At 33.7% G+C, this 23,718-nt stretch overlaps 1 protein-coding gene across 1 annotated transcript in view; it reads right to left on the bottom strand.

Annotated features, from left to right (window-relative positions):
* ME1 (malic enzyme 1) overlaps positions 1-23,718 on the bottom strand; it is a 237,775-nt gene that overhangs the window by 92,830 nt on the left and 121,227 nt on the right. Inside the window, exon 6 of the mRNA XM_074310410.1 lies at positions 5,751-5,854. Within this exon, the coding sequence (XP_074166511.1) occupies positions 5,751-5,854 (104 nt within the window). The remainder of the gene's footprint in view (positions 1-5,750; positions 5,855-23,718) is intronic.

The following is a 23,718-nucleotide window of genomic DNA, read 5'->3' as shown; positions in this document are numbered from 1 at the left end:
AAAGTATTTTATATCCACATCTTTTATCTCCTATGACATCATAAACTTGAGAAAAATTTACTTTTAATCTACCTTTGTGTATTCTGTGCTTAATACAATACTTTAAAAATGTTAGAACTTAATAAAGGTATGATGATTATTAGTAACTCTTTAAAAATAACTATTTTAACATTATTAAAAAGTCCATTTGAGCAAGATGGGGGCATGATGCATAAATCTCATCTAAATAGCTCCAGAGACATGGATATTGGGATATCATGAAGGATAAGCAGACCCAAAGGATTAGAAGTGAAAGTAATTGTTAAAAACACTAGTGACTTCTGTAATGATGGAATCTAACCTGAAAACTAATCTACAATTCTGAAATCTACTCTGTCCTCAGGAACACAAATTTATATCTATAATACGAACATTAGAAGCCAGAGAGTTCAGTCTGCTTTAATGTTAAAGACGAGGGAACTGAAGCACAGATATTAAGTGACTTAACCATAGAACTAGTAAAGTATTTGAGGCCAAATTTGAACTCATATGTTTCTGATTTTAGGTCCAAGTGTTCTATCTGAGGCAGGATTTTAATCCCAGTTTTTCTGTCTACAAGTCTACTGCCTTATTCACCATACCATTCTACCTTCCTATACCAAGGGGTTTTATGCAGGTAGTAGAATAGTTGCTGTATTCAGTTCCTTCTCACTGGGTAAATATTGGTCACACTTGTTGCCCTACTTTAGAACTGGGTTAATTTGGAGTTCCTGATTTGTTTTTTATATACATACATACATACATATATATATATATATATATATATATATATATATATATATATATCCCAATAATGACTGGAGCAACTGAAATGCTTGAGACAACATGGCTAAGCAAATTATAGCAATGAAATTCTCAGCTGTAGAGCTGAGAAATAAAAAGATGATGGGACAATGGTTAGTCCTTTCCTGGTGGGCAGCCATGGAGGTCAGAGACACCCACTCATGTCCTTAATAATAATCCAAAATGGGATCTGCCTGGGATATACACTTATATTGCCAGTGAATACCATTAAAGGATGGAACAAATATGTATGAGCAATACAGAATTTAATTTAGTTAATTATAAATTCAGAAAGGGTACTTAATTATCACTTTGAAATTTGATTTGTGAACACAAACACTTAACAGCTCAGGTGAAGTCTGAGCAGCCTATGGACTCCTGCCAAGGCAGAAGTGATTCAGTGAGAAAAGTATCACATCAAAATACCATCATCAAGCTTTGTAACACATGATATAGCTGAAGACCAAGATAACTTCTCCTAAATGTATTACTCCAAATATAGTGAAACTTCATAATAAAATTTCTTAGGGAAGCCAGGGTTGAAGGCTACTTTTTCCATATGCTAATTCATATGCTAATTACAACCTATGTGAATATCAATATCCTTAGTGATTACAAAAAACAAGATAGCAAATTACAATGCACAGGAAAAAAAAAGAACATAAACAGAGTAGCTTTATTACTACATACACATGCATAGACATACATACACAAACATAAATATACATACATGTGAACATATATTTCTGTAAAAACTCAGAAGTTCGGTTATCATATATGTTTCTTTTTATGTTTGCGTTTACTGATAATTGCTAAATTCAAAATAAAAAATAAAGTTGTTTAAAAGAAAAGGCACTAAACTAAGAATAAAGAGATCTCGGCTCTATCATTCATTCAACCTCTAATTTATAGTGTGGCTTTAGGCATTTAAACTGTACCTCTTCTTTTCTTGTTTTAAAAATAAATGCTTATTGTAATTTTTTGGTTTTGCATTGCTTATACTTCCAACTGGGTTTCTGATCTTACCTCCTCTCTCAGAGAGCAAGTCCTTAATATAATAAAGAATAAAAGGAAAAGGGGGAAATTATTCTGTAAAACTAGCCAACACAATAAGTAACCTACCATTATATCCAGTATTCCATGTAACTGGTCCCTACTTCTTCAAATGGGAGGGGAGGAGAGTTTTTTATACCTCTTATTCAAAGTAATGCTTGTTTTTTAAAATAACTTTTAAACATTTAATTCTGGTTATTTTGTGATTTTGCTATTCTTTCCATTTGCTGTAATCATGTAGTCAATAATGACACTGTCTAGATCCTGCATATTTTACTTTCTATTAGTTTATATAAGCCATTTTATACTTCTCTGTATTCATCATATTCTTCATTTCTTATTAACATACCATTATATTTATATATTACAATTGGTTTATGTTGCCATTTGATTACAAAAATCTTTTTTTCCTCTGTATTCTTTCCTAAAAATAATGCTATTTCTTTAATATACTATGCTTGTTTAAGGGTCAATGATCTTTCATTATTTTATTTTTCATTATTTATTCCATCAAGTTTCCTTGAAAGGTTTTTTTTTTTTTTTTTGGTTCTTTGCTAAACACTCCACTTCTTTCATATCTGTTAACATTCCTTCATGAAAGAAGGTAGAATAAAGCCATTGTCTTAATGGATGCCACTAATTTCCTTGCCTCCAGTACTATTAGGCAAGGATATTTGCTCATAATATACCAACATGCCATTCCATACAATAAAGGGTTAACCCTTATAATTCTGACTACAAGTGGTCCTTGAGTGGGACACAGAAATCCTAGAATGTTTTTCTGGATCCCCTTTTACAAAGAATAATTCCACCTTTTTAGGTGGGTTTCTATTAACCTCAGAAAAATCCACTTATTGATGCTAATATTTTAATATTAGTTAAACTGTTTTTGTGAGTAAAGTGGTGTGACTTTTAAATACTGGAATCCCAAATTGGCCACTTCAAACAATTAAGGCATTATCAGGTTGAAGCAGAATTTGGAGGTGAACCTCCCTTTTAGTCTAGGAATTCTTTTATTGATTTGCACTTCACTTCAGTCATGCTGACCCACAACTTGTATTCTAAGGCAAGAGTAGTTAGGTCTATAAATTTAACATCATGCTCTCAATGCACTTATCATATTTAATAAAAATATTCAGAAGATCACAAATTTAGAGCTTGAAAGATTTGGAATGCAGAAGTTATCAGATCTGACCCCTTCATTTTACAGGTATAAGAGTGAGGTTCTTCCTTTATTCCAATTAACCAACTAATGAATGTAATAAAATTCTAAATGTGTAAGCAAGGTATAATTTTTAAGCTGTGAATCTTTTTGATGGGTCAAAAAAAGAAAGTAATGTTATTGTTTGAGAGGATTAGTCTTGGTCACCTGGCCTATGTATGAAAACTGAAGGCAGTCTACTGGTGAATCCAATCTAGTGGTGAATTCCACTGATTGAAGATTTCACAAATAAGAGTGACGATTACAGTTGGAGCAAAACCCTGAGAGAAAATTAATTGGAATGGAAAGAGAAACTATGTACTTCTTCTCCCTTTTCCTCCAACTCTATCATCCCTCTTTAATTTACTACCTCTCAAAGGGAAAGGACCAAATGGAGACACTAAATTCAATTCAATGCAAAAAGAGAAGATGTCAAAAGACTGACACTGAAGGAAGCCACCTCCACAAGGATTATGACCTTCTTGAACTAGAACATCAAGAAAGGACCTCCCATAACCCAGAGTTGTGAATTGGCTAAACATGTAGCCACAAATGCTTTCTGTACATCAGTATTCTAAGTGTAAGTTTACTCTTTCTCTGGACTTTGGACTTATGAGAGAATGTACCTTAGGCTTTGGGGGAGAAATATTTTGTATCAACTCTTCCATAACTGTTCTTAATATTATTAAAATGCTTTTGCTAAGGCTAAATGAGGTTACTGGATGATGATTCATGGGAAATACACTGGTTGAAGGCCCAGGTATGATAGTATTGGAAACTCCAGAATCTCAGGATTACCACTGAAATTCTGAGGGAAGAAGTGGTCAAATTTGCTCTCTAGCTGGTGGTCAAATTTGCTGTTAATGTAAATAAAAGTTGAGGAAGAGGGGAAGGAAGCTTTGAAGGGTGAGAAAATGGAGGCCCAAAGAAATGAAAAAATTTTCCACCATCACAAAACCAGTAAGAAACCCAAGTGTAATATAATATTTAATACCATATCACTAGCTTTCCAGTTTATATTGTATCATTTTTTGTTTTAGTATTCTAGATTGACCCTGAATCTTTAAAAATAAGTTCAAAATCCACTTCCTTCAGGAAATTTTCTGATTAGACCCAGACTATTAAATATTATCTTTATCCTATATTTTATCCCATCAAGCACTCGTGAAAACAATTAAAACAATTTGTACCAAATAGTTTACATTTAACTTGTACATTTTCAGTACTGATTTAAGTATTTTGAAGTACCAACTTCTCAAATGATTTAATGGGGATTTATTATTTATTATGAACAACTAAAAGGAACTATAAAAGGAGGGTTTATAACAGTAAATAATTGAAAGGGGCAAGAGTAACATATTTTGTTTAATTCTTTTTAATAAGATATTTGGACTGTTCTGCATGGATTATTTCCTATCTACTTCCTACTTGCCAAATCTTGCCTTTGATGATGATAATAACAATACTAATAGCTAACATTTATATCATACTTTAGGTTTGAAAAGCACATGTTAACTCTTTTAATCCTCACAATAAAGGAAGGTAATTAACCCCATTTTACAGGTGAAGATTGAGATAAGTTACGGGTGAGAGTAAGGTTAAGTGACTTGTCCAGGGTCATACAGGTACAATATATCTGAGGCAGGATTTAAACTCATATTTTCCTGACTCAACGTCCATTACACTATACACTGTGCCTGCCAACGTAGGTGCTCCTGAAAATAATTTAGTTCTCTTACACGGCTTTGGCTGGCCAAGGCTATCAGGTCTCAGTCTTAAGAATCTACTTAATTAGCTCTTGATTATGGAGTGCATAAGTCTTTAGTCAAATCCTTTTCTGATAACATTTGCCCTGCTTAATAATTCATCTTACTTTGCCCCTCAAACTTTGGAAACTACTCTTTTACTAAACTCATATCAAAAAAGGTATCTTCCTTCTCTGAGTCCCATTTTTAGAATACAAGAGCTTAAGGCCTACCAAGTAATTACCAATTAGAATACTCCTAGTTAGGCTAAGTTACCAAAGCAAATTCTACCAGCTGAATCTTTTTGTCCAGTAAAGCCCATCAATAGTCAGGGGCTGAATGTGAAAGGCTTAGTGCTATACAGTTCATGAGCTATACTCTTAAAATCATGCTCAGGATCCATCTTTTCCTCTGCCACTACTCACAGATGCTGCAAAGAGAAAGTAACTGAATCTAGTACTGTTCACTTTTATTGGTGACTCATTAAGTATTAGACAATTTAGCTTCCAGAAATAGTCATGCTCTACCATTTCATAGCCATCAGATTCTAAAACTCATTTCGAATCTATCAGAGATACAATTATAGAATGCAACTTTCAGTGAAACTTGAAAGAAAGGAAGTTCAAAGAAAGAAAAGTATAGATATAATGTTATAATATTATCTCTACTAGGCAAAGAAATCACTTACGAGGATGAATGCTTAATATATCATACAATTTATAAATTATGAATTATATGTAATTAACTCGAGATATACATCAATTTTCATTTAATTACTTTAAATTCTATTTCTTTAATCCATTGGAACTTTAATGTTTTTAACTTTCATATTTCGCAAAAATTTTCAACAACTATGTGTGTGTGTGTGTGTGTGTGTGTGTGTGTGTGTGTGTGTGTGTATATATGTAAAATAAGAATTGTATACATACCTGGAAGTAACTGCTTCCATGAATTCATCCAAAAATGCATCATAATCATTTCCTCTCACTCTTTTCTGCCTCAATCCAATATATAATGGATCTTTTAGCAGTTCCTATTGAGAGAGAGAGAAAATAATGAATGGGTAAGCCAACAGCGGGAAGAATTTTACTGGACAGATGCGGCTCTAACATTTATCTGAAAGCAAGTTATTAACATCTCTGAATTTTAGTTTATCACAGGATTGTTCTGGAAATGTGCTTTGTAAATTTTCATCTTGAATTTTTATTCTTATATTTAAAGGCAGCTAGTGGTACAGCTAAAAGAACACTGGCCTAAAGTCTAGAATGCCTAAATTCAAATTTAACTATAAAAACAAACTACCTTACTAGTTTGGACCTAAGCAAACGACAATCTCAATTTACCTCAATTTCTTTATCTATAAAATAGAGAAAACAGCACCTATCTTCTTAAGTTGTTGTGAAGATAAAATACAAGATTATTTATATGAAAACTTTAAAACTCTTGAAAACTCTTATATTCTATGAAAACTTTAAAGTGCTATCTATATAAATGCTAACTATTATTACTATAACCCCCCAAAACAATTAGAACAATACTGTTTCATAATTATATTTATCTGGGCATAAAAGTATAAAGTAGAAAAAGTAGTTTTTAATAATTAAAAACATTAGTTTTAAATTTTAATGTTTTTACATTAAAAAAATATTCAAGATAACATTTGTAAGACAGCTCCTAGCACATAGTAGATGCTATATAAATGCTTTTTTTCCTTCTCTTTCTTTTCCTTCCCATCATAATTTAAAGGAAACGGAAGTGATCTTCAACTTTATTTGATGTTAAGGGGAGACTATAAACTCAGATTTTGCAAACAAATTATTACTGAGATTGAAAAGCAAGGAAACTATAATTATACTAAGATAGAAAACAAATATTTATTAAACACCTATTGTGTGCCAAGCATTGTATTAAGTGCATTAATAATATCTGCATTTGATCTTCACAAGAATTCTGGGAGGCAGGTGCTATTATTGTTGTCATAATTTTACAGTTGTAGAATCTGAGGCCGGCAGAGATTATATGACTTGTCCAGACTCACACAGCTAGTAAATCTCTGAGGCAGGATTTGAACTCATGTCTTCATGACTCTAGGGCAAAATAAGTTCTATCTACTACACCACCTGGGAAACTCCAGCATAATCTTCATAGAAGCACGGCATTTAAGCGGTGTCTGAATTTTTCATTTTTCTTATGCTGAATTTTTAAATACTAGGCTCAAAATACATAGCTTTTCTATTTAATAGAATTAGTACTATATGTATACACAAAGAGAGTCTTATACTTAAAACAAATAAAATCTAAATGGTTTATGATATTTTTCTAAGATTGAATATGTCAGATAATATATAGTAGATTTAATACATGAACAATTTATTTTATTTTTAGAAACAAAACTTCCAATCAAGAAAACAATTTCTGTATTTAAAAAAAGTTAAAACTTATATGTCATTTCAGTTTTTTCAAAGGTAAAATAGATACCCTACTATGGATGGCAGTAATCCACAAAACTGTAGAACCTAAAAATTTACATCTTTAACATTAGATTGCATTTAATGTGAATTGAACTTGAATTGAGCTGGATAAAAATACAAGGATTTCAGAAAGATGACAGAGAAGATGTAGGCAATTCAAGAATATGCCAAAAAATAAAGCAATTTATATGTCAAGTTAAAAAAAAAAGATTAAAGAAGATTGTCTCTGAGAAAAAGAAAACATAATGATTATGTAGAAGAATTCTTTTTGGAATCAGATGATTTTTCAACTCTAAAATTCTATAATCCTATTTTGATTAACAGATAAAGCACATAAATGAGACTGAAAAGGTGAAACAAAAAACATATGATAATTTAATCTTTTAAGGAAAAATGAGAGGAGAATACAATGATTATGGAAAAACAGATGAAAAATAAACGAGAGGAGAGAAAGAATATAGGTAATGCCAGTGTAACATTTCAATCTGATATGGAAGATATATGTGGAACACATATGAAGAAATTGGGGGGGGGAAAAGAAACTTAATATGTAATAATACAAACAGTAATTTTTTCAGTGTTAGAAATGTGAATAGGGATGGATTTGTCTATATGTGAAAAGAACAGTACCAGATTAGTATAAGTAAAAGTAAAATAGAGTGTGTTCTTTACTGATACAATTGCTAAATAACAGCCTGTAAATAAATACTATACAATAGCTTAAATAACAGAGTAAAAACTAAATTTGACAATCACTACATCAAATAATGTCTAGTATACAACATAATTGATGTAAGAATGGATTTAGAACATAACTGAACAAAATACTGTTCAAAGGAAAAACTTTTAAGATAGAGATATCTAAAATGAGGGGCTAGAATAAAAATTCTTATTTTTCAGCAGACTCCACGATATCTGGAATTACAGTCATGATAATGGGTTAATTTAAATTAGAAAGTATCAAGAAACAAGGGAATTATGTTGAATATACAACAGGAAAAAAGAATAATATTAAGTTTATACACACACACACACATACACACACAACCAACCTAAAAGCTATGTTTTAAAAACAATATTAACTGAATTGCACAAAGAATTAGATAACACAATAAGACATCTCAACAAACCTAACAGGATATGATGAATCAAAAGGAAGAATAAACAAGACTATAAAATACAACAGGATGAAAAAAGCAGTATGTGAGCAATAAATACAACTACTGTGAACTTTAATTCATTTTCATTCTAATGCTCAAGGAATTTTATAAATATTTATGTTCTAAAACATAATAAACTCAAAAATATATTCATCTAGTAGGAAAGCAATAGAGTTTTTACTTGGGAAGATTATCTTGGCAATTCTATTGAGGAAAGATTGGAGGTGTTAAAAACTGCAATATGAAGGGTGGATCCATATTTTGAAGTACTAAAAGAGGAGAAGCTTCAAATCATAAAATGACAATATGGTCCTGGTGACCCTGTTGTTTTCAAATGTAACATTATAAAAAATATTTCTTTCAAATTAATTATAAAACATGAAAAAAGCCTGTACACAACAGTAGAAAGGATGTATTATATCATTTTAGGCATTGCACAATTGACTATCATTAAGGTAAGCTACATAAATAACTAATTTAAAGATGACCCAATACTGAATGGTAAATAAATGGATTGAATGCAAAATGGTAATGAATTTCCCATGAAAACATAATCAATTTAATAGTCATGAGCTTTTTATTGACTGAACATTGAAAAGACATAATTAGCTCAACAATATATAATTCAACCCCATTCAAAGCACAATTTCATTGAAGCCTAGAAATTCTTTTCCAGCTCAGTGCATATGATTTCACAAAAGTAATACAATTCAGCAAGAAAAACCAATAAGTTCTTTTATGTTTTTGTTTGGAGTAATGAATGGTAAACTCAAACAGCAGATAAAAGAAGAAAATACTCAATAGCTGAAAAGAACAATGGCAATTTTAAGCTGTCAGTGGTAAACCGTTCCATTAATTCTTTTCAAGAAAGTACTAAGAAATAAATAAGCCAATTTGAAGCATTATTCAGTTATTTAGAGCACAAAAGAAAATGAGTTAATTTTTAAAAATCTCACTATTGTTTGTACATCTTGAGTGACTAAGATATTTACTACCCGAGTGTTTTATGCTTTCAAAAACTGTATCACTGAGAAAAACAAATTCTGCAACCTAACAAAATATCTTGGGTGAACACAGTAACTGGGACTTTCCCCCAACTAACAAAAGATATTTGAATCACAGCTGTTTTAGGGTTTCGTTTTATTTTGTTCTTTTGTAAACCTAATTTCCTACATGATATACCTCTCTTTTTCTGTATTAGATACTCCTCTGGGGAAACCAAGTATTACATAAAGGCAGAAAATTACAATTAGGGGACAATGTGAAGTAAATAGGTCATAAAGATTTACTCACATTAATGCAAATCCTAAATTCAAATTATTAGCTTTAATGTTCAATGTTTTTTTCCCCCTTTATGCAAAATTAAGAGAGAAAACAAAGGGCTTGCTTTAGTCATTATTTTTGACTGAGCATCATCTCAATCCAGGTCATGTGCCTCTGTCCTCTTTGTTTGAAAGACTTCCCAGAAAAGGCTTTTTATAAGGCATGAATACCCTGCTCGGCTTTATTTATCTAGCCCTTTTCTGAGTTTCAGTCTCTCATCACCAATGATATCTTGGATACCTTGAATTTATTTGTATCAGAGACACTTCAAAATCAACTTATTTAAAATGGACCTTATCTTTCTTCCCTTTCCAACTCTGCTATTACTGCATTGTTGAAAATGGGACTTTATTTTGAAGAAAGACAAAGAAGACAGAAAATAGAGATGAGGAGGAAAATAATTCCATGTATAAGAACATCCAGAGAAAAAGCAAAGGGAGTCAAGAGATGGGAGTGTTTTGGGGAAGAGTGTCATTGGATCACAGAGTATGTAGAGGAGAATTAAGGTAATCCATGAAGATAATAGGAACCATGGCAATAGATGACTATAATTAGTACCAGCACAGGTGACAACCAATGAAAATGCCTGGAGTTGGGAAATGGATTTTTTTTTTTTTGGGGGGGAGAAAAACAAGTAAGGGGTATGTATAATTGGTTTGAAGAATATATTGAGGGGGGGGTGACAGACTAGAAAAATAAGAAGGAGCTAGGTTGTGATAGGCTTTGAAAATCAACCAGAGGACTTTATATTTGAATCTCTCCATTAGATTCTAAGTCCCTGGAGGGCAGTTAATACCTTTTGCCTTGCATTCCTAGAGTGACCCACAGTTTTTTGTTTTTGTTTTTTATAAGCCTGTTGTTATTACATATGTTGTCCTCTAGAGTCTGTAACAGCTCTCAGATTTTCTGCAGTTTTTAAAATTTATTTTTTCTTACTGCACAATTACGTTCTATTCCATCAAAAGCTACTAGGAAGTATGGTGGATAAAGAATCCAGTTTAGAGTCAGGAAAACCTAAGTTCAAATCATTTCCCAACTCTAGGCATTTTCATTAGCTGTCACCTATTCTGGTACTAGTTATATTAGTCCAACAGACACTTAAGAGTTGTATGACCCTGGACAAGTCACTCTACCCCAGTTTTCTCATTTATAAAATGAGAGTATGAATAGGATTTTCTTCCCAGGGTGGTTGTGAGAATAAAATGAGAATATTTGTAAAAAGCTTTGCAAACAAAGTGCTATATAAATTCTAGCTGCCATTATCATCAGTGGATGCAGTATTGGTTATTGTTATTCATATACCACTATTTGTTTAGCCATTTTCTAATTGATAGACATCCACTCTGTTTCTAGTTCTTTCCTACAACTAAGTGTTGTTATAGATACTTTTAAAAAATATAAATCTATTTCTTTGTAAATACATTTTAGAGAATATATATATACACACACACACACAGAGAGAGAGAGAGACAGAGAGAGAGAGAGAGAGAGAGAGAGAGAGAGAGAGAGAGAGAGAGAGAGAGAGAGAGAGAGAGAATGAGAATGTGGATCTTTTCTTTCATTCTCCAGGGTTAAGTGGTATTGCTGGATCAAAGGATATGCACAATTTAGTGAATTTTAGTATAGTTCCAAAATACTTCCAAAATACCTGGATAAATTCTAGCTTTAACCAACAATCTTTTCTTACCTCCTAATCAATAATTGTCATTTTCCTTTTCTATAAATTTTAACCAAATTGATTGGGTATGTATGAATTGGGATGTCAGAGTTGTTTTAATTCTAATTTCTCTTACTGTAGGTGATTGGAAGCATTTATATGAAGCTGCTAATTACTTCAATTTCATCTTTTGAGACCAATCTGCTCAAATCTTTTGAACATTTAAATGCTGAGAAAATTATTCTTTTAAAATACAAATCTTTGAACTGACTGAATATCAAAGCCTTTTCAGAGATACTTACTGGAAACATTTTTCCTAGTTACTTCTTTTTAGCAAATTATACTTCTTCCTTTTTAAAGAAGTGGTGAAAAAGAAGGAATGTGATCAACACCACTGGTTTATAAATAAAGCAATTAATCTGCTGCTGTTTCACCTTCACCACCTCTTCTCTATTCTCTGACCTCAACCAGAATTTCTTTTTAAATTTTCTTCCATTTAATCCTTCTTTTGGCATCTACCTTCCAAAGTTCTCTTTGCTTGTGTCTATTCCCCTTCCAGTATTATCTCCCTCCTCTCTTTCCCTGTTCCCAACTATTTCCCTGTTCAGTTTGATGAATTTCTACATCACATTGTATGTGATCATAGCAAATATCTCCCACTTAATGAGCTAACTCCTTTTTCAGTTCTCTGGTTTCAATTCCTCCCCAGTGCCTCCTCTCATATTCTCCCACAGACTGCCTCACTCCTGCTGAGAGGTTATAGAAATCATAATCTCACAATTCCCTCATGGACTTAGAGTATCACTATTCATTCCCCTTTGATCTCTATCTTCCTCTTCTGATTTATTAAACTTTTCCTACTCTTAAGTTCTTTTTGCCTGGCATTCCACACCCTTAAAAACCTAGTATTGCCCTACATTTCCAGTCTAATATCAGATTATTTCCTTCTACAATCCTATAATCCAGTAAAACAATGATTTTCCTCAAAATCCCACTCTTTTCCAAAAAATTTGCATTTAATTTGTGCTCATCCCCATATAGGAAATGGTCTTTTGACCCCTCTTGACTTACTGAATTTCTACCCATCCTTCAAAGTTCAATATGAATATTACCTCCTTTAAAATTATTTTTATAATCTCTCAACAACCTGTCTTTCCGTACCATCCTTATCATTTAATGACATGGAAGTGAGGGGAGAAGGGAGGCCTCCCCCTACCAACAAAAACAACAAGTAATGTCACATTAAGAGAGGCTAAAGGAGAATGTAAAAGATTCTCTTACTTCTTGTCAGAGTATCTCTGAAGCCACTTTTTGGCATTACATGCAGGAGAGTGTCACTGGAAGTATCAGTTGAAGGAATAGGGAATATTTATCTTGGAGAAGAAAACCCATAGAGGAAATGATAGTCATCTTTAAGTTTTCAAAAACCTTAAAATATTTAAAGTATTTCTAAAAGAGGCATTGGAATTGTTTTGTTTAATCCCAGAAGACAGAAATAGAAATAATGTATAGAATAGAAAGGAAAAACTTACAAATAAACTATGCTAGATTTGGAATCATAGGACATAGAGGGAGTAGAAGTTTTCTCTCAGTAGTCTTCAAGAAAAGATTAGCTGATCACTTCTTAAGAATGCTAATATGGCAGATTTTTATTCAAGTAGGCATATGTATGTGCAATTCTGATCTCTTGACATTTCCTCCTGAGTCATAAATAGCATTTGGTTTTGCAAATGTCCAAAGCACTTAATATATAATATTAAATATTATAGGTATCTGTGTTTGTATCTTATCTCTCCATTAAGCTTTATGTTGGCAAAGATTAGGTATACTTGAACTTTGTAATATTCAACACCTAACAGAAAAAAGAAAGGTAGGCACTTAATAGTTGTATCAAAGACTATATTAATGAACATATGAAACCAAAATGTAACTAAATTACTTCCTATTCTATAGCTTTTACATTGATGTCAGTTGAGCCTGTCAATGATGTTCCCTGGAAATTAGGTAAAAATGACTGAATGGCAAATTTTTAAAAAAGGATTTGAAATTTTAAAAACTTGGTTTAAGCTCACTTCTGACATATGTGCCCTTCTCTGATGCTGTTTCCTTATAAGGAAATAGGGGGAAAAAAGTATTTGGACTAACTACTGCACAAGATATTTATATTTAAAATTAAGTTAATTTGTCAACTGTCTTTTATTAAAGAACATGAATGGGGCAGCTAGGTGGCACAGTGGATAGAACACCAGCCCTAAAGTAAGGAAGACCTAAATTCAAATTTGACCTCAGATACTTAATAATACTTTCTAGCTATGTGGCCCTGCCTCAGGGAAAAAAAAATCAAAACAAAAGAACATGATTATTTGTTTATCATTTCATGTTTTCATTTTTACAAAAATTATTTTCAAGTAACATATGTGATCCCTAGTTGTTCAAAAAGACAAAAAAGAGAGGCCTGCAAAAGCATTATGAAATAAAATCTATTTTGAAAAGAGGTCTAATTATTATTTATACACACACACACACACACACACACCCCTCCTGCAAAGCCTGCAGAATGGGGGATTGTAATCTTCTCTTCTCTAAAATTATAATCATTCTCTGGGAGCAGGTTTCTTGGGGAGCTTCTGGAGGTAGCCTTAGTTTCAGTTCAGTTCAATAATCCCAAATGCAGCCAGGAGTTAAAGTTCAGATCCTTTACAGTCTCCTTCAAAGTCTTGTCTCTTTTCCTGGGGCCCAGTTAGCTTTAGTAGAGGCCTATCTCTCTCCTTGGTTCCAAGAGCTCCCTAGGAATGTCTCCAAATCTAAAGGTTTATCCTTCAGCCTCCAGCCAGCGTCAGCCTCTCGTCCTCCCAAAGTCTCCAGCCAGCACAAATGTGGAAGTAGGAATGAATCAGACTCCAAGAGTGTGGGATTGTGGGTTTCTGTGGGCTTGTGAATCTCCTGGAAGTCAATCCTAGTTGTGAATCTCCTAGAAGTCCATGAGTGGGCTTGTCCTTTAGACTTGTGAGTCTCCTGGACTTGTGAATGTCCCGACTGAATCCTGGCTCTGAATCTCCCGAAGTCCTCCTGAAATCCTCCCGAAGTCCTCCTTGGCCCTGAGAGCTTCTTGCTTATATGCTGCACACTGAGTATAAACCAATCATATCACGAGGAAACCATTATTTGCTGTAGGATTAAATCAATGCTAAATTAGATTTAACCATTGTCTCCTCAATTCCACTCAGTACCTTGTTTCAAGTTCTGGCCCATAACTTCTCCTTGTAGGGTCAGCTCAATCATGCTAAATTAGAAAATTATTGTCTCTACCCATTCCAGTGACTTAGCACCTTAATATCTCCCCTTTTCTTTGGTTTAGAACATAGGTGGTCATGTCCTCCCTGACTTCTCAAGGAGGTGAGAATCCCCAAAAAGAAAGTGATCACGCTTTCCTTGACTGCTCAAAAAAGGAGTGAAAACATCAAAGGAAATGGGAAATCAAATCAGATTAGCAGGTTTCTGAAGGCGCTCACTTGAAACAGGTATACATAAACCCATCAATATGGGAGGTAACACACATAATTACATAAATTACATACGCATACAGTAACATAACACATGAGGAATTATGCATATCCATAAGTCCTAGAAATAGTCCAAAAAGAATCTATTTTCCATTAGTTCATGTGCCAGGAATCCAATGATTACTGCAAATTTTGAAGTCCTGCAATAGTCTCATCTTGTGTTAAGGAATCCAATGATTCCTGGTGGTTTTCAAAGTCCTGCAACAGACTTTATCATCAGCCATGCTCTTTCAGTGACAGATGTTTCTTAGATTTTCTCCTTTGATTTGAGGTTTTTCTCCTTTTCTGTCTCTCTACAGGTGCTTGTTGCCACCCATTTGTTTCCTTCTTCATATTTTTCCTTCTCTGTCTATAAAAATACAAGCAAACCCTCTTTCCCAGGCAATTAACCTATCTAATTCCCTTCTATTTACCACTTTCTAAATCTTTCCTCATCATCTGGCAATTACATTGGAGCTGTTTGCACTGGACATTGCCCTGTTAGTTTAAAAAGCCTGTATTTTCCCCAATTGTAATCCCTTTCTACTATCTAATTGCTTTTCTGTTGGTTGATCAGGTAATCCCTTTCTGCCATGTGATTGCTTTTCGGCTGATTGATCACATCAGAGTCCTTACCTTCTAAAGGCTCTTTTGGTGTAACCTCAGCTGCCATCATGCCCCACCTGTCTTTTGTATGATACCTTGAAACTGAGCCCCACCTCTCATTTCCCTGGGTCAATCTACATTCTGAGGCCCAGTGGAAGCCCTTGTGGCATTTTGGACATAGAGTTTTAGGTCTTCTCACTCTATCTCCATATCTACATTGGGCTCTCAGATGTCCAACTTTTCCACATTGAAAACATCGATGAGTTTCTCTGAAAGTCCCTTGCCAAGAGGGACCCTGTCTTTCCATGTTCACCATTGTCTAGATATAATAAGCATTTGTACCCACTGTGGCATAGCATCTTATGATCTCCTGTAAAGGAGCATCTTTATGTAGTCCCCATATAATTCTTCTGCAAATCTTATTGACATTTTCCATAGCCAGATGTCTAGTCATTATTTCTATAGCTGCATTTTCTCCTATGGTTCTTGGGACAGCTATCTGCAAACGTCCCACAAAATCTGCAAAGGGTTCATTGGGACCTTGCTCTATTTTTGTGAAGACTTCCCCTCAATCTTTCTGTCCAGGGAGGGAACCCCAAACTTCTATTGCAGACTTAGAAATTTGCTCATACACTGTTATGGGATAATAAATATGTTCTGAATTCTCTCCATACTGACCTTCACCTGCTAGTTGGTCAAAAGTGATTTGTACATTAACTCCTATTTGCCTATTGTGAATGGCTTGAATCTTACATAATTCATGATACTCCGAAAGCCACAACAAGTTTTGTCCAGGTTCTAAACATGTCCTTGCTATGGATTTCCAGTCATTAGGGGTTAGGATTTCATAAGCCAAACTATCTAGTAATATCTTAACATAAGATGATGTAGCCCCATAAAGAGTGCAACCTTTTTTCAAATCCTTAATTTTTTCCAAATCAAAAGGAGTGCATCTTCTCCTTTTTTGACCTGAAGAGTCAAGCTCTTCAATCACAGGGTATGCATTTTTAAAAAATTATTCAAAAGCAACTCAGATGAAATATAAAATCTGAAATCTAATGTTGCCTCAAATCTCAGCTGTTGTCTTACCCATAAGAAATTTTTAACAATATGTTGGCAGTCTTTTAAAAAGTAATGCTTAAGTGCCAGTATGCTCATAATGGCTTCCAGTATTAAAATTCTTCTATTTCTTCGTGTGTATGTGTGTTTGTTTGTGTGTGTCTAAAATGAATTAAGGAAAAAAAAATAATTGGGAAAAAGATTTCAAAATGTGATTCGTTTTTTACATTCTTCTGTCTTCTCCATTCTGATATGAGAGAATATGAGCCATTAAGAACCAACCATATGATTAAAATTATGTAGTGAATTCCTTTGAAGACTTATGTAGAGTAAAACAGAATTTATCATGTTGTAAAAGTTATGAGGTCAAGAAATTTATCTGATAATAATAGTGTTCATTAAAGATATTATAATGTGAAATTTACAAAGTGAGATAATTATGATCTTTTTTATACTATACTTGATGACTGATCTAAAGATGAAAAAGTAATTTAATAAGACAAGTTTTTAAAACCATTTTGATACTGCTTTGTTGTGGTCAAGTATCATTTGGGGAAAAAGAAATATTGTACAATTATTTATGAAGTACTCACAATATACTAGTGAACATAATAACCTTTTAAACTTTGGATGCTGAGAGTAGTATTGTTTATATTTGCAATTAGATTAGGCATGGGAGACCCCCAACCAAAAATTAAACTCGAAATACAAAAATTAAAAGGAGAAATCAATAAAATTGAAAGTAAAAAAACTATTGAATTAATAAATAAAACCAAGAGTTGGTTTTATGAAAAAGCCAATAAAATAGATAAACCTTTGGTAAATTTGATCAAAAAAAAGAAAGAGGAAAATCAAATTGATAGTCTTACAAATGAAAAGGGGGATCTTTCCACCAATGAAGAGGAAATTAGAGAAATAATAAGGAATTACTTTGCCCAACTTTATGCCAATAAATTTGATAACTTAAGTGAAATGGATGACTTTCTCCAAAAATATAGGCTCCCTAGATTAACAGAGGAGGAGATAAATTGCTTAAATAGTCCCATTTCAGAAAAAGAAATAGAACAAGCTATTAATCAACTCCCCAGGAAAAAATCCCCAGGGCCAGATGGATTCACATGTGAATTCTACCAAACATTTAAAGAACAATTAGCCCCAATGTTATATAAATTATTTGAAAAAATAGGGGATGAAGGAGTCCTACCAAACTCCTTTTATGACACAGACATGGTACTGATACCTAAACCTGGTAGATCGAAAACTGAGAAAGAAAATTATAGACCAATCTCCTTAATGAATATTGATGCTAAAATCTTAAATAAGATATTAGCAAAAAGACTTCAGAAAATCATCTCCAAGATAATCCACTATGATCAAGTAGGATTTATTCCAGGAATGCAGGGCTGGTTTAATATTAGGAAAACTATTAATATAATTGACCATATTAATAATCAAATTAATAAGAACCATATGATCATCTCAATAGATGCAGAAAAAGCATTTGACAAAATCCAACATCCATTCCTACTAAAAACTCTTGAGAGTATAGGAATAAATGGATTATTCCTTAGAATAATCAGGAGTATATATTTAAGACCGTCAGTAAGCATAATATGCAATAGAAATAAACTGCAACCTTTCCCAGTAAGATCAGGAGTGAAACAAGGTTGCCCACTATCACCATTACTATTCAATATAGTACTAGAAACGCTAGCCTCGGCAATAAGAGCTGAGAAAGAGATTCAAGGAATTAGAGTAGGAAATGAGGAAATCAAACTATCACTTTTTGCAGATGACATGATGGTATACTTAGAGAACCCCAAAGACTCTGCTAAAAAGCTACTAGAAATAATTCAAAATTTCAGCAAAGTGGCAGGATACAAAATAAATCCACATAAATCCTCGGCATTTTTATATATCACTAACAAAATGCAACAGCAAGAGATACAAAGAGAAATTCCATTCCAAACAAATGTTGAGAGTATAAAATATTTGGGAATCCATCTACCAAAGAAAAGTCAGGAATTATATGAGAAAAATTACAAAACACTTGCCACAAAAATAAAATCAGATTTAAATAACTGGAAAGACATTCAGTGCTCTTGGATAGGCCGAGCGAATATAATAAAGATGACAATACTCCCCAAACTAATCTATTTATTTAGTGCTATACCAATCAGACTCCCAAGAAACTATTTCAATGACCTAGAAAAAATAACAACAAAATTCATATGGAAGAATAAAAGGTCGAGAATTGCAAGGGAACTAATGAAAAAAAACTCAGAGGAAGGTGGTCTAAGTGTACCTGATCTAAAGCTATATTATATAGCAGCAGTCACCAAAACCATTTGGTATTGGCTACGAAATAGAACGGTAGATCAGTGGAACAGATTAGATACAAAGGACAAAAAAGGGTACATCTATAGCAATCTAATCTTTGACAAACCCAAAGATTCCAACATTAGGGATAAAAATTCATTATTTGGAAAAAACTGTTGGGAAAACTGGAAATTAGTATGGCAGAAATTAGATATGGATCCACACTTAACACCATATACCAAGATAAGATCAAAATGGGTCCATGATTTAGGCATAAAGAGGGAGATAATAAATAGATTAGAGGAACAGAGGATAATCTACCTCTCAGACTTGTGGAGGAGGAAGGAATTTATGACCAGAGGAGAACTAGAGATCATTATTGATCACAAAATAGAAGATTTTGATTACATCAAACTAAAAAGTTTCTGTACAAATAATACTAATGCAAACAAGATTAGAAGGGAAGTAACAAATTGGGAAAATATTTTTAAAAACAAAGGTTCTGACAAAGGTCTCATTTCCAAAATATATAGAGAACTGACCCTAATTTATAAGAAACCGAACCATTCTCCAATTGATAAATGGTCAAAGGATATGAACAGACAATTCTCAGAGGAAGAAATTGAAACTATATCCACTCACATGAAAGAGTGTTCCAAATCACTACTGATCAGAGAAATGCAAATTAAGACCACTCTGAGATACCACTACACACCTGTCAGATTGGCTAAGATGACAGGAACAAATAATGACAAATGTTGGAGGGGATGTGGGGAAACTGGGACACTAATACATTGCTGGTGGAGTTGTGAAAGAATCCAGCCATTCTGGAGAGCAATCTGGAATTATGCCCAAAAAGTTATCAAACTGTGCATACCCTTTGACCCAGCAGCGCTACTACTGGGATTATATCCCAAAGAAATACTAAAGAGCGGAAAGAGACATATATGTGCCAAAATGTTTGTGGCAGCTCTTTTTGTTGTAGCTAGAAACTGGAGGATGAATGGATGTCCATCAGTTGGAGAATGGTTGGGTAAATTGTGGTATATGAAGGTTATGGAATATTATTGCTCGGTAAGAAATGACCAGCAGGAGGAATATAGAGAGGCCTGGAGAGACTTAAATCAACTGATGCTGAGTGAAATGAGCAGAACCAGAAGATCACTGTACACTTCAACAACAATACTGTATGAGGATGTATTCTGATGGAAGTGGAAATCTTCAACATAAAGAAGATCCAAGTCACTTCCAGTTGATCAATGATGGACAGAGGTAGCTGCACCCAGAGAAGAAACACTGGGAGGGGAATGAAAATTGTTAGCACTGATGTCTGTCTGCCCAGGTTGCATGTACCTTCGGATTCTAATGTTTATTGTGCAACAAGAAAATGATATTCGCACACATGTATTGTACCTAGACTATGTTGTAACACATGTAAAATGTATGGTATTGCCTGTCGTCGGGGGGAGGGAATGGAGGGAGGGGGGGTAAATTGGAAAAATGAATACAAGGGATAATATTATAAAATATATATATATATATATATAATAAAAAAAAAAAAAAAAAAAAGATTAGGCATGGGAGAAATAAGGAAAAAGATACTATAGGGCAAAAATAAAGGAGGGAGGCAGAGAAAGGAGTTATAGCAGGGTTGTCTATGCGATACTGCTGCCTGCCAAAAGTGAATTTCATACATTTCTTCAAGGCTGGAGTATATTTGGATTTTTCTAAAAATAAAGCAGTGGAAGAGAGGAAAGGTATGTGGAACACTACCAACTTTTATGAGTAAATTCAAAAATTCACTACTAGTACTGTATTGGATATACACAAGATAGGAACAGAATATATCTAAAGGGATTATTAAGAACGTATTTACTTGTCTTAGTGCAAACGATTAAAGAAAACGTCTGAAAAGAAAGGAAAAAAGAAGAAACTTGCTTATGAATACCCTTCCACATAACATGTAAAGTAGCTACCATGTAGAAAAATAGCAGAAAAGATGCTGAGAAATGTAGAAAAGACGAATTTTAACAAAAGAGCCATCAACAAAACATATGCTCTTTGTGTATATTAAAATACACAAAGTACAGCTAGCAAGCAAGGTGAGATAGAAATTAGAAATTACATTACAGTTTTACTAAGAAAAGTTTACTTTTACTAAGAAAAGTTAACATGGGCTAGACTCTTAGAAACTTAATATAAAATAAAGATATTTAGGGGACACCTAGGTGGCACAGTGGATAGAACACCGGCTGCATTAATAGAAGCATGTAAAGGGGGGTAGTTAAAGAGCACTGTAGGGGCAGGTAGGTGGTGCGGTGGACAGAGCACCAGCCTTGAAGTCAGGAGGACCCGAGTTCAAATCTGGTCTCAGACACTTAACACTTCCTAGCTATGTGACCCTGGGCAAGTCACTTAACCCCAGCCTCGGGGGGGGGGGGGGGAGGAGAAAGATATTTACCCTTTTCTTTATTTGGGAGCAATTTCAGCAATAAGATTAAGGAAATAGGGATCATTTGTTATAGAACTTATAATTAGAGATCCTTAAGAGAAAAACATATAATACTACCTTATTTTCTCTAAATGTTCTCAAAGGGACAAGGGAATCCATTATTGCCCTCCCACTTCCAATGCCCATCCTACTCATCTTTCAGAGGAGGATCTATACATTAACTATATTTTTAAACCCTTGAAAATTTTAAAATAAATTTAAATTTGGCCACATTATCTTTCATTATCAAGTGTAAATCCTTGATTCCATAACACCACCAAGTGTTAGGGAAAGAATTAAGCTAGCACCCTATTGGTTCCAATTTGATGTTGAAATGAAGCAAGGCATTACTAAGTCAGAGCAGTTAATAAAAAATTTACTCAGCCTTAACATAGCAACGACAATCAATAAAGATACAATGGCAATTGGATTCTATAGAAGTGGTATTTGCCTCCATAAGGAAACATATCTGTTGAGCAGGGGAGGGTATGGTCAATTGTGTGATCTTTAGACATTCACTAAGTCAGAAAGACCCAAAGGTGAGGCTTTTTTATTCATTGGTAATGCCAACTAGAGAAAAATATGCTAGAACAAGCCAGTAGGGGAGTGGTAGGAGAAGCCCTGGCAGATATTAGTCTTATCATGCTAATGTAAATGAGGCTGACCATACATATAAGGGTTCTTGGTAAATCGATATAAAGGGAAGGCCAGAAATCTTTTTAAAGTGAGGTTTCATATACTTTAACATATTTAACATATATTGGTGAACCTGCCATCTGGGGGAGGGTGTAGGGGAAGGAGGGAAAACATTGGAACAAAAGGTTTTGCAATTGTCATGCTAAAAAGTTGCCCATGCTTATATCTTGTAAATAAAAAGCTATTAAAAAAAAATAAAGTGAGTTTTCAAGTTGAAACCCCATTATTCTCTGATCTTTTGAGAATGTGATAACCATTCATTCATCATTGCAAGCATGGGGAAAGTAAAGATAGGATGGATCTGCCTCTTTGTAAACAGGTAGTCATTCTCACAACAGAAAAGACATGGTAATTTATATTCCACAGGAAACTGAAGCAAGCAGGGGTTACATAATTTGCCCAGGGTAATGCAACTCATAAGTGTCTGAGACTAGATTTCAATTCAGCTCTTCCTGATTCCAAGTCCAGCATCTTTCCCACTGAGCCACTTATCTATCCCAACATGGACCTTTGACATTCAATCAGCATAAAGGAATTGAAGGGATAGTGGCAGAGGAAATGGAAAGCTACAAGTAGGGAGGAAGAACTGTCAACTGCACAATAGTATCTAGGAAAAGCCCTAACGACTACCCCAAAGTTGGTTGACTCAGAAACATCAAACAAAGCAATGTTTTTAACTCTTTCTTTGGCAGCCATATGCTTACAACTTTTTTTTTTCTTAGTCAAAAGGAATAATTTTCAAATAGATTTCTTAGGTTTGGGGTGATAACTTCCTCTCATCATAGTTTAGTCAGCCAATCAACAAGCATTTCTTAAATAGCTTACTATGTGTCAGACATCATCCTAGTGTTAGGGATACACAGAAAGTCAAAGGAGGAAATCACCATGCAAATAATATACAGAGGAGATTTGGATAAAGCAAAGGGAAGATTAGCTTAGACTGAAGGCACTAGCCACAACAGGAAGAAGGATTTCAACTGCAGTGAAGGCAGAGAGTAAGGAAAGGTTCAACGAAGAAAAGTCTTTTGAAAAAGGTGGGACTTGAGAAAAACTTTAAAGGAAGCTAGAGGAACCTGCTAGTTTTTGAAGGGGTAAGTGAGGGAAAGGAGGAGGAGATAGTCAGGGAACCATCATCTCTCATAAATGATATTTTTAAATGCCACATAGATTTCTTGATTTCTAAGTATTGTTTTCAGCATATTTTCTTACTGATGTGGAATATTTTAAACCAGGCAATAACCAGGCAAGGATAGCAATAACTTTTTTGGAGATCTTCAAAATTTCTGAAAACATTTATTTAGGATAAACATATATAGGATAGCATAGAGTAGAGAAAGAGGAATAGATTTATAGTATGAAGGACCTGAATTTGAATCTTAGCTCTATAAGCTATTATCTGTGTGACCCTTGACAAATCAACTGACTTCTCTGAATTAATTCCTCATGCATAAAATGAGGTTGTTAAGCTAGATGAACTCTAAAGTTCCTTTAAATTTAAAATATTTATTTCTATTTAAAAATCTGATGGTGCAGTAAATAAGAATTTTTAAGAAAATTGCTTTCAAAGATTTTG

The sequence above is a fragment of the Sminthopsis crassicaudata genome, chromosome 4 (genome assembly GCF_048593235.1).
Source record: "Sminthopsis crassicaudata isolate SCR6 chromosome 4, ASM4859323v1, whole genome shotgun sequence".
NCBI classification, from domain to species: domain Eukaryota; kingdom Metazoa; phylum Chordata; class Mammalia; order Dasyuromorphia; family Dasyuridae; genus Sminthopsis; species Sminthopsis crassicaudata.
The sequence above is the reverse complement of the archived record's forward strand: the minus strand, read 5'-3'. Positions and strand labels throughout refer to the sequence as shown.